The sequence below is a fragment of the Cornus florida genome, unplaced genomic scaffold (assembly GCF_030987335.1).
Source record: "Cornus florida cultivar Cherokee Brave unplaced genomic scaffold, ASM3098733v1 CherokeeBrave_3.0.0_Hap2_Chr08, whole genome shotgun sequence".
Taxonomy (NCBI): Eukaryota; Viridiplantae; Streptophyta; class Magnoliopsida; order Cornales; family Cornaceae; genus Cornus; species Cornus florida.
Window position 1 is genome coordinate 35434698 of NW_026775578.1, and position 14590 is coordinate 35449287.

The following is a 14590-nucleotide window of genomic DNA, read 5'->3' on the forward strand; positions in this document are numbered from 1 at the left end:
TATTATTATTTTTTTTAATTCTAACTATAAAACGTGGATTCGGCTAACAAATTATACTTAATACACAAATATAAAATTACGTAACTAGAAATCAAATCCACGGACAAATACAAATCATGAAAAAAATCATAATAATAATGATCACTTACATATATGCCCTATTTGAATGGATAGAAAACATCACATGTTAGTATGTTACTATAAACTCATATACATTTATTATCTAAAACAATTACTTTCAAACCTCAATAATAATAGTAAATATCAGTATTAACTACAAATTAGTGACACCCTCTATTGGATTAAATAAGATTACACACAGATATTTATAGAAAATAGACACTTAAATACAGTGAACTTTCTACCCTCCATTTCAAAGTGTAATATAGACAAAGTTCATTCATGTAATAAATCTTCAAATCCCCTGCCCTTTACACTTGAAATTTGTAAAGCAAAACTGTAACACCCCCAACATTTTTCACACATAAGTTGATCAGGCTTATACACGAAAAACGAGGGATATCGAAAACAATTGACAATATACAACCATGGAATACAAAATGATGATAATAAAAGAATTTAGACAGGAAAGGAATACTAAATAATACAACATCCATCCATCATTTTAATACAATACTTCATTACAACTTGGAAATCATATGTCAAGGATCCCTAAATATAACCCTGAGAGTTCAACGTCAAAAGTAAATAAAAATTGAAACTGAAGTAATACATAAAACTTCTACCCTGAACTGGATCGTAAGAGTAGATGAGTTCGGATGGTGGTCCCACACTGCTAACCTCAACCTTGGAACGGGTACTGACCGTATCCTGAAATAACAACAATGGTGGGTCAACCCCACGAGCAAGTCCTCTCTACTATGACCCAAATCAGAGAATCAAATAAATTAATCATTATGAATCGGTTGAGTACTATATCTGTATACATCCTAAGGGAACTATCCAATGTATAACATGACCTCAACCAGAATAGACGGTGATCACTTAGACTCACACTAGGTGGTTAAGTGTCGCCTTTCCCTACCCGGGAAATCAGCTATTATACATGGTGCACGGTACTGACAACACAGACTATAACGAACTACACAGTGATAACACCTCTCAAAGTACTGATGAATATACTGAGCATATAAATTAGGCAACACATGCCAATAATATTACTAAATATACTGAGCATGTCAATTAGACAACACATGCCAATAATATTAAACCACATACCCCGACAGCCACACATCTGTCTATAGCAACGAATGCATAAGGTATAAATGAGTCTAAACTTATTAGCCAGCTCACATGGTTCTATACGGCAACTCATCCATATAATATAAATGTGACATAATTAAACAGTCCATTTATTTCCTGAAATGCACACAGCATAATAATCATGGTTTGTATATCATTAACAACATAAATAATCCTGCAATGTATAACGGACAATTTATTTGAATTAAAACCATGTAATCATTTAATTTTAACATTAATGATTTAATACTGTTTAATAAAATAATAACACAATTAATGATTAACAATGTCATTAAATTAACTACATCCGTTTAATGGTGATCTGTATTGAAAACAATACAATTAATATTTAAAAATATTAATCGGACATAATAATAACTAACGGTTAATAAAATAATAATTTAATGTCCCGTTAAACTCGTAAGTACCAACCATAGGCCCAAAAGTGCAAGTTTAAGGTTCTGGAAATTACAAAACAGGCCCTAGGGGTATTCTGGTAATTTTCAGCAGCTGACAGGGCCCTTCACGCGCCGCCCTAAGCTTCCCCACGCGCAGCCAAGCTTTCCCACTCTCCCACGCGCTCACAAGCGCTTGCACGCGCGTTTGGAGAGTTCCACGCTCGCGCACGCGCTCCCACGCGCGTCTGGAATCAGTCACGCGCGCGCACGCGCTGCCACGCGCGCACTAATGGTTCCTTGCTGACGCGGCGACCTCCGGTTGGTTGGCTGCATCATCTTTCCTACATGCGCGCCACACAGGATCAATCCACCTACCTTCCCTCCATCCAACGCTCACGGATCCGGGTGTACCGCGGTAACATGGACCGCGGTGCACCGGATCAATCGCTGCTGTTTAATGGTCCAGATGCACGCGCATACCCTCCTATGGTGCGCCGCATCACACCGGATCACTCCGGTCATCTCCCCCATTGCCGGCGACCGGAAAACTCGCCGGAAGGTCGCCAGAAATTGCAGAAAAGCCCCGGAAAAATCTAGAAAATTCTAGAAAAATCCATAAAGCTTTATTTAATTATTTTCGGCCATTATTAATTTCATAGGATATTAAATAAATATATACCATCCTATATAATTAAAGTTTCATTAATTTAATAAGATAAAATTTATAATTTATTAATCTACTAACCTTGGCTCTATGCATACAAATAAACTAAACAATTAATTTATTAAGTCAAAGGGGAAAAGTAGATAATAACTTGCCTTTTTGGATTTAAAATAAATCCGCCGGTTGCGCGTAGTCGGGTAAATTTTTCCTACACCGGTCCAAACTCCTTTATTTCTTTCTCTTCCTTTCTACACTTTTACAATGACTTACTAAAATTTATAATTTGTGTCTAACTCCCTTTCCTTCCTTCTAAGGTAGGCTAGCTAATCTATATACAAATTATATAATATAAATATTACAAATATCTATTTTTTGCATTTAATTAACCACATTCCCAACCATAAGGCTTTAAGGCTAGCAAATCATAGTCAAGTTATTTGATCCACCATTCTACCATAGTAAATGAAATTCTATCCTAATATTTAATTTTTCATCATTACATTGATTTAATACTATTATTATTTATTATAAATATTATTATTATTATTATTATAAATAAACTATTATAATTATTATTATTATAAATATTATTATTATTAAATACAAATTAAATACTTTAATTAAATAATATTAATTAATCTAAAACCTAACCAATAAAATGTCTAAACTAATCATTATAATATATAGAACAAAAAAATCAATATTACATGCACAAATAAATAAAATTAATTAAATAATTTAGCATATATAATTAAAAGGTGAATAAATCTACACATTAAAGAATTAACCTAACACAAAATTAATTTAAATAAACTCTTTAAAATTACGGGGTATTACAAAAACTCTCTCTCTTTTTTTTTTTTTTTTTAAATTTATTATTATTTTTATGTCGGGAAGGGGAGTCTAACACAAATACACCCCGTTTAGGAAGTTGGGCACTTTACTTAATATATCTCTAGATAATACTCTAATAAGGTACGGATCAAAATTAGTAATTTTTTTCCACGTTATGAAAATATTGTGATATTGAACTGAACATCATAATATTTTTATATGGCAGATCACTAATAGACGAGACATATTCTCGTAAACTGCATCATGGCATATGAATAAATGATAGGAAAATTTATCATCACAAATGAATGACTGAGGGTCTCACGAGTCATGAATCTGCATAAAGAATAAAACATGGGTAATCATTCATATGAAACAAACAAAATCCCACCCAAGGTTCTCATAGAAAATTGTGTGTCAATCAAACATGGTCTGTCATTTCCTTTTTTTTTTTTTTTTTTTTTTTTTTTCATAATAAATACGTGAATAAAAATATTGACAATCATTCTTCTGAACCCAAATAAATCCATCCTCAATGATTGCATTCATTTTAATCTTCCTAATAAAGCAAACCCCTACAGATCGAGTACCCTCATTATCAAATTGATTATACTTTAAACCATCACTAACTTTGCTTCCCTTTCCTTTTTGTTTTCCTATATGTATATTCAAAATAAATAAATTAAAGTTTTCATTATATATATATTTTTACCCCTTAAATAAACAAAACCGCTTTAAATTATTTGAGCACTTAAACTCTTAACCTAAGTCATATAGCGGGAGCGAATTCGAGAGCGGTAAAATTATATCATAACTAATAAGAATTTGAACAAAAATGTGCGCGGAGCGTGAAAGTAGGAATGCGCTCGGAACACAAGAGAAACACCTATTAAGAAAAATTATGTGACTTAGTTCTCAACATTCTTTTTTATAGTGTAAAAAAAGAGTGCTATACTAATCACGACCTATTTCATGAACCAAAATTATTTAAATCAATATTTTTGGTTAACATGAAAACATAAGATCCATCATTAACTTTGCATCATTTCTCCAAAAATATTCTTGTGAGTTAAATGAAACATTGTACAAAATAAATAAAAAATTATAAAAAATTTGTTTTGTTGATAGTTTTTGAAAACTCTATAAAAAAAAACTTGTTTGAAGCAAATTGTCTCTAATAGTTGTATGAAAATAATTTTATATTTATAAATTTCATGTTTTAAAATATTTTCTAGATTTGGATCGAGTTTTTTTTTTTTTTCTTTTTTTCGAAGAAATAAAAATAAATACTGCGTAATAGTAGGTCGTCCACCCGACCCGTATCCGCTTAGAATATGAGTTGCGGAGTTTCTGAGAAGAAAAACGCAGAGAGAGAAAGGAGAAGACACATAAAAACGCGCTAATAATCCAACCACAACATCAACATCCCCCCTCGCACACTCCTAAAGTCCTTCGGCTAGAATATGCGCTTAGACAATCATCATTCATTATAGTAGTGGTATATCATTAAATACACACACAGAGGAATCATTCTTTCTCTTCATTAACCTCTCTCGCCATCCATTTTCTCTCTCTAGGGTTTCCGAACAACACTACCACGGGATTGAGAAGTTCTCTATCAGCATCAACATCTGCGTGTGTATATATAGGGTTTCCGAACAACACTACCACGGGATTGAGAAGTTCTCTACCAACATCATCTGTGTGTACAATATATATATATATGTGTGTGTGTTTGTGTATTTGGCATCTTATCGTATGGAGAAAGCTCTTCGAAGAGTTTAATATTATCATCAAGATATATTGATATATTAGATCTCATTCATTTCCTTTTTCATTTCTTGAGGAGTTTTTTCAATTTATTGAGGGAGATCAAGGTTATTCGATTTGTTGGCGATCGTCGTGAATCGCTGTCCAAGAATCCAAGGATTGGGAGGGAGAGATGGATAATGGTGGTGGAATCGACGGAAGAGGCAATTTGGCACACAAGTTCTCTGCCTTGGCTGTCAGGACCAATAATGACTCTCCCAACTTCAACGGCAACAACAACAACAACAACAACAATGATGACCTGAAACAGGTCATGAAAGCTGTTGAAGCTGCTGAGACCACTATCAAACAACAGGTCTCCCATATCATTGTTTACTGTCTTCCATCTATTCACCATCGTTTTGTGTTTATTTGCTTTCGAATTTACTTATCTGTTCAGATATCTGGTCATTTGGTTTTCGGTTTATTTCATTCTTTGAACGTCTTGTATGATAGGGTGGGTCGCAATCCATTTCCTAAACTTAGCACTGTATGATTGATTTTTGTTTTTGAAATTCGAATCTTTTGCTTCATTTGGAAATGCATGTCAATTAACTCACTAGCAATTTACTCTAGTATTAATTAGTGAACATGATAAGGCAAGAGATTATCTATAGGCGTTAGGAGTGAAAATAAAAAATGTCAATAGCAGCTGTTGTTCCAGCCAATTTTTTTCAGTTATTTAAAACCACTTATCCTAGGTATAGTACATGCACACACACATACATAAATCAACATAATTAATAATGTATACATAGTTTATAAAGTTTTTAATAGGAAGAGTGATTTCGAAAATACGAGGTACTAGGGGATTTGGGGTCTGAAACTTTCCGTGTGACCCCTTGAGTGTATGATTTTAGGTCACATTCGTGCACATGCAGTTGTGCATTTTATGCGGATGTTTAATAAATTTGACTTTACCTATTTGGTATTTTTTTTTTTTGATAAATAACTTTACCTATTTAGTATTAAAACTGGGTGAATTGATTATTTTCAAGAAACGGGCAGGGAATTGTCACCTTGAGCAAAGCATTTAAATAGCTGATTTTTTTTTTTTTTTTTTGAGCACAAGCAATTAGCATCTGATCCGTTCACTTAGGTTCCATTATTTATTTGATAGGATCCCTTAAAGAAAGTAGAAAAAAAAGGAGAAGAAAGTCTTTCATTCCCTTCCTAAGAGTGGCACGGTCATTGTTTGGTCTTTATAGTTTTCTTTAACCCCCTCATAGATTAGTATTGGGGCACATGTATTAGGAACCTTGGTAAGCTTTGGAACCGCTTCAAATCTTTGAGTCTTTATATTGATGTTGCATAGTTAAAAGAAGGGAGTAACAGGATATAGAAACGGAGGGAGCTGAATTCAACTGTCAAAAGAGAAGTGAAAAATAAAAGAAAAAGAGAGAGGAATCAATGGGGATTTCTTGCAAGATAGTCCAAAAGGTAGGGATTATCCTGTTCTAAGTTCTATATAGAAATTTATCCGGTACTTGTTTAGACTGTTGTCTTAATTTGAGTAATTTGAATGGAATAGATTTTTAATGTGTAAAGATTGAATCTTTGAATGAAAATACCTTAATCAAGGTACCTTTGAAGTCACTAGAGTGTTTTAATATATAAAGATTTAATCTTGGAATGAAAATGAGAGTTTTGAGTCAAACTTAATCGAGTTCCTTTCGAAGTCACAAAAGTGTTTTAATGTGTAAAGATTGAATCTTTGAATGAAAATGCCTCAATTATGGTACCTTTTTTTTTTATATAAGTAAAAATAACATAAAAAAAGGCGTTCAAAAGGGAAAGCATCCCAATTACAAAAGTGGAACCGGGACTAAGGCCCCAAAGAATCCAAGAAAGTAATTAAATCATTAGAAGAAGAACAAAAGCTCCTCTTCACATAATTAAAAAGAGAGCGAAGAATGTAAAGTTTGACCATTGCCGTAGGCGACTCTTTCCCTTCGAACATTCTATTATTTCTCTCCTTCCAAATGCACCACCATACACAATGTGGTACAATTCTCCAGAAATCGTGAACATCTCTTCTCACTTGACATCCTCTCCAAACATGAATTAATTCCTTAATTATGGTACCTTTGAAGTCACTAGAGTGTTTTTTAGAAAATAGTGCAAGAAGTCCAAATTCAGATGACCAGAATTCTTTTCCATCTTGATTTTAAAGATTTTACACGTACTCTAGTATGTGTGTCTGATGTAAGTGTGTGTTTGGCTGTCAGATCTTCTCCAGGCCTAAATCGTAGGTGACAGGGGTTGGCTTGAAATATGTCTGAAAGTGATATAAGGGCACGGGTACTTAAAATGTCTTGCACATCTAAAAACAAATTAAATGGGACATGGTGAAAAAGTGGGTTTTCATCTATACCTCCTCATGAGAAGTAGGAAATTTATTGTTTTTCTTTTTCGTCTTTCGTCACATGTAGAGATCCAATTTGTTCGATTATGGTTTAGTGTATTTGACAGATATCTTATACACCCAATGCCCATGTAGTATTGTGGCGGCATGGGTATCTTTGGAGAAACAAGAGTCCTATTAACACATTGTTAGATAAAATGCTAGAAATACTATCTCTTTGCGTTAACTTGGTGTATTTTTTTGCAACCAAAATACCATCTAGATTTATTTTTGATAGAAAACAAGCAATTCTGTAAAGGTAAGAAAGAGTTCATAACTAGAATGCCGCATCATTCAAAGAATGGTGGTAAAAAACCAAATGATGATACAATTCATAAATACAATCTTTCTTTAGAACTTCTCCATGGAAGTACACATCACGGGAAATGACTCAATGAGAGTGAAGCTTAAAAGGAAGGAGAGCGATTACTCTATTATTGTCTGAGGAGTTGTCCTCATAATTTATTGAGCTAATAATCTATTGGAACTCCACCTTATAAGGAACCAACTAAATTCCAAACTCCTGAACTAAGTGATTGTGACTCCAAGGTCCATGGAAGTACACATCACGGGAAATGAGAGTGTAGTTTAAGTGATTGTTAGGTTATTGTGTTATGTGTTGGCAAATTTCTTTTTGATAAGCATGTGTTTGGCAAGTTTTTACACAAAACTCTGCTATTAAGTTGAACAAAATGTCTTGCGTTGTTTCTCTACAACCGATAGGAGATGATGAAGGTGGCGAGAGAACAATGAAGAAAACGCCAAAAATCTCCCAGGCTCAATCACACAGGTTTATGAAGGATGAGACCTGAGAACTTTCCATGTCTTAAGGTTTGATCTTTATAAGGCTCAAGATTATGTTTTTAACATGTTTTTCAAAAACTTTGAACAAAGTACTTTGTTCAATCAATTTTTTTAATTGAGATTAGTGTCAAAATCCAGTGAGCTTCGATTGATAGCTCGATCTATATATATATATTCATGAGCTGAACAAACATATTAAATAGCTTGTGAATATATATATGTATGTATATATATACTATGTGACTCTACAAACCCAACCCAATCAATTCCATATAATTATTGATATCAGCCCTCTTAAAAATAAAACAGCCCAAGCCCATGTTTCGAATCCATCCATATAAATACTATACTTCACTCTCTCAGCCCCACATCAATCAATTCGACCTGTCACACATCTTGGAAGCAAGCAGCGACGCTGCTACTAGCCATAACATCTACTAGCTATAGCATCACCGACAAACTGCTCATCAAAGAGGGTGACACGCTCCATCATGGCTGAAGATATGTGATTCTGTGTGTGTGTGTGTGTTATTTCTCCCCGATCTCATACCTGATCTTTTGTTTCTCTCGTATTGGATGGGGGAATTAGTAGCTGAATCTAGAACCATAGAAATGTAGTTCATGTTTTGCTTAACCAATAATATGCTATACTGTTTAGTGATTCAAAATTTATAATAGATTAGTCGATTAATAAATATGCTCCGTAGTAAGATGATTATTTGTGTATGCGTGGCTGTAAATTCCTAATGGTTTCTAATAGGCCCCTGAGTCTGTCTTGTGTCACTCTTCACAGGTGGAGGAGAACACTCGATTGAGAGCTGAGCTTCATAAAAAAATTCAGGAGCTTGAAAAATATGTAAGTGCTCTCACATGGGACTCTCAAAAGATATTTTTCTTGTCTTGTTTTCCGTTCTACCTGAGTTTGTCTGCAATTTTAGTATCTTATATTTGTTTCATTGATAGACAATTTCAGATCTTGTTTTTCTTATATTTTCCTCTAAATCTTTAGTTACATTCTCTGTTTGTTTTAGAATACATTGCAACACATGAGGTCTGTGCTTCAGGAATTTAGCTGCTGCTGGAATCTTATATATATATTGTCGTTTGCATGTGCCCCTATTTACTATCCTGTGGTTTTGGATCTCTTGATTTGAGAACTTACCTATGCTGAACCTATACTGATTGCAAGACTGTAAAAAAAAAGACCATAGATTTAGAGTAATAGCTGTATACCTTATGTTGGGAAATTTGTCCCAAATTCCTAGTTTAATTAGGTTATTAGGTTTCTATTATAGAGTTGTATTTTATTTGGTAATTTATTGTTTGATAAGTCTTGAGCTCCAAGGAATTGTAAATTTGCAATACCTGTCCAACAGGGTTTGGAATTCTTTAAATAGTTACCTAGGTTGTGGTTGAGACTTAAGAGATTGAGAGAGATGTAGTCTCATGAAGAAGTTGATGGGTAAAGATAGTTTATGGGTTGGTAGAGTTGGAAAAACACCAGTGCCTCTGATTGCAAGGAGACAGGCTTGTGGAGTGGTACATGGTGAAAAGACACGTACATGGTGTTGGTACTCTTCTATTGTAATATTTCTACGGAAATCATGGTGGAATCTCCTCTCATCCGTGGATGTGGGCAGATTTTGGTTGAACCACATTATATCTTGTGTTTGTGTGTGATTGCTTTATTGGCTTTCTTTGGATCTTTGTGTTCGGGTGCTTCCGCTGCGTCAGCACCTTATGTGATGCAGATGATGCCTAATGTGCTGCATTTTGTGTTTAGTGGCTTGTCTTGGTGTAGAGTCATATTTAATCTTATTGCAGTTTCTGGGTATGTGGTCTCCTGATCCTTCGAGTCTTCTATAGGGAGGAAAATAGAAGAGGTTGAAGTTGTGGCACTACCCTCTTATGGTTATAGGCGTTTTTTATGTTCTTAGTGTTTGGAGTGGATATGAGACGGAAATGAATGCATTTATGAGAATTAGAAGCAGCTACTGTTTGGGAGAAGGTGAGAAGTTTTCCTGGATGAATGCATCAATTCCGAATGACTAAAACATTAGGTTGCAAGGGCTACAGAGCATAAGGGGGCGCTGAAGAGAACTTGGCTTCATATCTTGGGAGTTAAAAGATGAACTATTACGTAATAAAGAAAATGTGCCTAGATATTTGGTTATCAGAATATGAAAAATAGCTCATAAGAAGACAAAGATGATGTATTGTTGACTTGAGTATGGATACATTTGAAGATGATGCATTCTTTCTATTTTACTTCCACCCAGCTCAGTATTCCTCATGTCAATAGTTTTGCTATGAATAGTTCACCTTCATTTAAGCTTCAGAGGTCTTTATGTCATTAATTTCTAGAATTTCTATCATGAAAGAGCTACCCGCTTCATGCCCCCCTTTTTTCCTTACTCGGTGTTTAATTCCTTGTATTATTGTATCATACGTCTGGGAGTTCAAAAAAGATAATGGTTGAATCATGCTTTTCTTATTGCATATTAATAAATTTTTGATAGAGTTGGGAGGGCTATGTAGTTCCATTGTTCGTTTCTTTTTTGTTTTGTTTTTGGTGATGTTCAGTCTATCGCTACAAGGTATGTATTCCTGGTGCTTATCTCCGCAGTAGACAGTAGCATGCATCTTTACCAACAAAATTGGCATACACATGTACATAAGGATCTTTCTCTGTTTACAAAACATTTATGAATCTACACTCTGTGGCAGAAATCAGATGACTCGACAGCTCCAAGTCCTCATTGGCATGATCGCATTCAAGGACCTCACAGATCTCATCATTCAGTTTCCTCTCTGGCAAATCAAGCGGATGGATTTAAAAGCGCAGACAATACTCATTTAGATGATCCTTCTGGTGCTATAGTTCAACAAGATTTAATGCCAAACGCTGCGAATACTACCACACAAACTCGTGCAGAAAGCCAATCTGGTAGCAGCAAGATCAATGGGACGTTTAAAATGCTTCCTAGTGGTCAGACACCTGTAGATAATACTGGCTTCTCTCAATTATCTTCACCATCTACAACATCTTTTTCTCCTAGCAGGTTTGTAACATCAGATGCAAATAAAATTCACTGTAATAATATAATTTCTAATGTATTGTTCATATAACTAATGTTAGATATATAATTATACTTTCTTTTATTAGTTTTCAAGTGGAAGGAAAACATGATACACGGTTTGATTTATCTGGACATGGGTTGGTGCCAGTGGCTGAAGGAAACAATCCTAGCAACCTTTGGAAGCAGGTAGCGTCTGTCATTTCTTTAAGATCTCCTTATCGTGAACAATAAATTTTGGACCTATTGCTATGTTTGCATAAAATTATTCACCTTCTTTTGATAAATATGTTTGCATAGGATCTTGTTGTTAAGATTCGGGAACATGAAGAGGAGATTTTTCAGTTGCGGAAACATCTTGCTGAATATTCTATCAAGGTAAGAAAGATGCGTTATAGTTCACATATTATCTACAAGAGTATCTTGCTTTACTTTTACTCCCATATTATTAATTGAATTAATTACTTGTTGATAGGAAGCACATATACGAAATGAAAAATATGTTCTGGAAAAACGCATTGCTTATATGCGTATGGTGGGTGGTATTCTTCATACAATCTTTTTTATTCCATTCTTTTTCTCTCTCCCATGAAAACTAATGGAAATTGTTTAAACATAATGCTTGCTACTAGGCCTTTGATCAGCAACAGCAAGACCTTGTTGATGCGGCATCCAAAGCCCTTTCTTACAGACAAGACATCATTGAGGAAAATATTCGTCTTACGTATGCATTGCAGGTATATTTCTTTCATCTCTGTTGTATGTGGGCCATGTGGCCCTCATTAGGTGTTTGATGTTGACAATCGTGATCCACTTTTTTTGTTACATATTCATCATTGCAAACTTTTGTCCTGTTTTTTTTAAGGTAAGAAGCATGGACAATGGCACAAGACATAGATACAACATGACACGGACGTGCTGACATGAAACCCCTTTAGAAAATAGTACATGGAGATGACTCAATAATAAAGTAGTATACTTTTATATGTAAATCTACAATACACATGACAGGCATTGAAATTATATAAATAATTCTAACTTATGAATCATAATACCCAATAATTACTAATGTCACATGGGAATAGAGAGACAAAAAACATGCATCACATATATATGCATGCATGTGTATAAACGAATCTATATTTTTTTATGCAAGTGATAATCATGATTACTCCCCGTCTTGTCTCATGTACACTCCTTTGATAAAACTTTTCCCAATCTATCTTCAACTATAGTTTTTCATTACAATTATAAATATGTTCTATGCCAAAAGTCAGGTAGGAGTTTCATGTTTTTCACGTATGTTAGCGAATTGTGGTAGAACGAAGAAGTGTTGCAATTTTAGCTCGTGTGGCATCTCCTCGTCCCTTCCACATGGGAGGTTAAAGGTTCAAGCCCCTATTGGGACAATAATATGTACGATTGCGGGTTGGATGTATGTCTTTCCTACCCCCCCAAAAAAAGAGAATGCACTTAACATGCCAGAGGTGTTACCTGGCACATATGTTTGGGATGATATGCTCTTTCTTGAGAGTGTTTGTACAACTCGTTCTTGGAAGTGTTTGTGCTTCTAAGGTTCCAGGTAGAGATAGAACCATTACGATCTTAAACTTCTTTTAAATTGAACTAATTAAACTTATTTAAGCAAATTGATATTTGGAAGTGTGGATATCATTTCATGTAGCTACTGTTTGAGATTCTTTGTCAAACTTGTAGAACTTTGAAAGTGCATATTAAGATTTCATATGTGATTCCTGCTCATGTAGTCTTTAATTTTACAATAAATATGTTGTCACTAATTTAGGATTAGTCAAATTTAAGATATTTATGTTTTAATTATATGTAAGCCACCAAGTTCATTATTTTGAGTAGAATGACACTCTCCACGTCTGTTCCCCAAGTTATTAATTAAATCTAAAATGTCTATTGATATAAAGTAATTCTTTATGTTTTTGTTTGATAAGTACGATGCGACACCCGTGTCTCAACTTGAACTTGAATCCTGTATTTTGCTTTCATGGGGTGGGAGGAGATACCACACTAGCTTGGTAGTGGGTGGTTTTTGTAATTTCACTCTTGTTTTGGTAGTAATGTCAAAAAAGCTTCATAATTTCAGACTACTTATTCTGAAGACCTCCACAATGTAAATAATCGCATAAATTGAATACAAATATAAGATTTGTTAAATTATCCATTTTAAAGTTGGTTTTCTAATAGAAAAATGGATTTTAAGTTCTGCATTGCTTTTTTTTCCAGGATGCACAACAAGAAAGATCGACATTTGTGTCATCTTTGCTTCCTCTTCTTGCAGAGTATTCCCTGCAGCCGCCAGTTTCTGATGCCCAGTCGATTGTAAGCAATATTAAGGTCTGTATAAGATGGTTTTCGATTGTGTAATAATGTGCAAGATAGATCATCTATTATTCTTCCATATTCATTTGATTTGAAAGTGAACCTTTCTTCCTTTTCCATTGCTTAGAGTTTGTTGTTTCTTAATTTAAAAAAAGATTAGCAGTTATAAAACCTATCATTCTTCAATTAGAGCCTTATATCTCATAGTTCTATGTGTTACATCTTTGAAAGGAAATATGTATAATGACTATTCATTGATAATTTATAATGTCTTAAGAAAGAATGATGTTTATGTTTTGAGATACAGAAAGTGTATCTGTATGTCTTCTTTTCCCATGAATCACTTCTTTGATGTTTACTCCCTGGATTGTTGCTCTTGCAGGTTCTGTTTAGGCATTTGCAGGAGAAGCTCATTCTTACTGAGGTATGTAGATTTGCGTGCACTACATACTTGTCTAGTTTATTGGTTTGATCTGTAACTTTGTTAGCAAATTCAATATGGCTTTTGTTAGTTTGGGATTTCTGGGAGAATCATCTAATTTCTTCTTCATGATTGGGCTGTCCTGATTGTCCACCGTGCCTTTTGACGGTCACAGGCAAAATTAAAGGAATCTCACTATCAATTGGCACCATGGCGTTCTGATGTGAACTCCTCAAATTTTTCTCAATCACCGGCTCGTTCCATTGGTGTAGCACTGGTGAGCTTAGTATGCTCTTGCATCTTACTTTAATTTCTCCAAGAATGTCGTTATAAAGTTCTCAAATCCTTTTTTTCCTTCGCAGAACAAAAATGGGCTTGAACTGGTGCCTCAGCCAGCATATTCTCATGGGGACTTACCAATTTCTTCTTCTGACCCACAGACAACTGCTGATTGGGGTCTAATGGGACATCATAAGAGTGGTTTAGGTGGTCAAGTTGCAAAAAATCTGGAGCCTGACGACTTGGGGAGGTATTCACCTCTTCGAAGCAGGTGAGCCTGGTCAA

At 34.5% G+C, this 14590-nt stretch overlaps 1 protein-coding gene across 4 annotated transcripts in view; it reads left to right on the top strand.

Moving 5' to 3' along the window:
* The first annotated feature begins 4537 nt into the window (after window positions 1-4537).
* The window catches only part of LOC132271274 (uncharacterized), a 33274-nt gene continuing 23221 nt past the window's right edge, over window positions 4538-14590 (top strand). The window contains exons 1-11 of one of the 4 annotated variants that reach the window (XM_059772605.1): window positions 4538-5284; window positions 8970-9032; window positions 10904-11238; window positions 11343-11442; window positions 11554-11631; window positions 11729-11788; window positions 11886-11990; window positions 13510-13620; window positions 13988-14029; window positions 14202-14303; window positions 14389-14576. In XM_059772605.1, coding sequence (XP_059628588.1) covers window positions 5102-5284; window positions 8970-9032; window positions 10904-11238; window positions 11343-11442; window positions 11554-11631; window positions 11729-11788; window positions 11886-11990; window positions 13510-13620; window positions 13988-14029; window positions 14202-14303; window positions 14389-14576 — 1367 coding nt within the window. In that variant the 5' untranslated portion in view covers window positions 4538-5101. The remainder of the gene's footprint in view (window positions 5285-8969; window positions 9033-10903; window positions 11239-11342; window positions 11443-11553; window positions 11632-11728; window positions 11789-11885; window positions 11991-13509; window positions 13621-13987; window positions 14030-14201; window positions 14304-14388; window positions 14577-14590) is intronic. The other 3 variants (XM_059772604.1, XM_059772602.1, XM_059772603.1) reach the window with 3 other exon arrangements.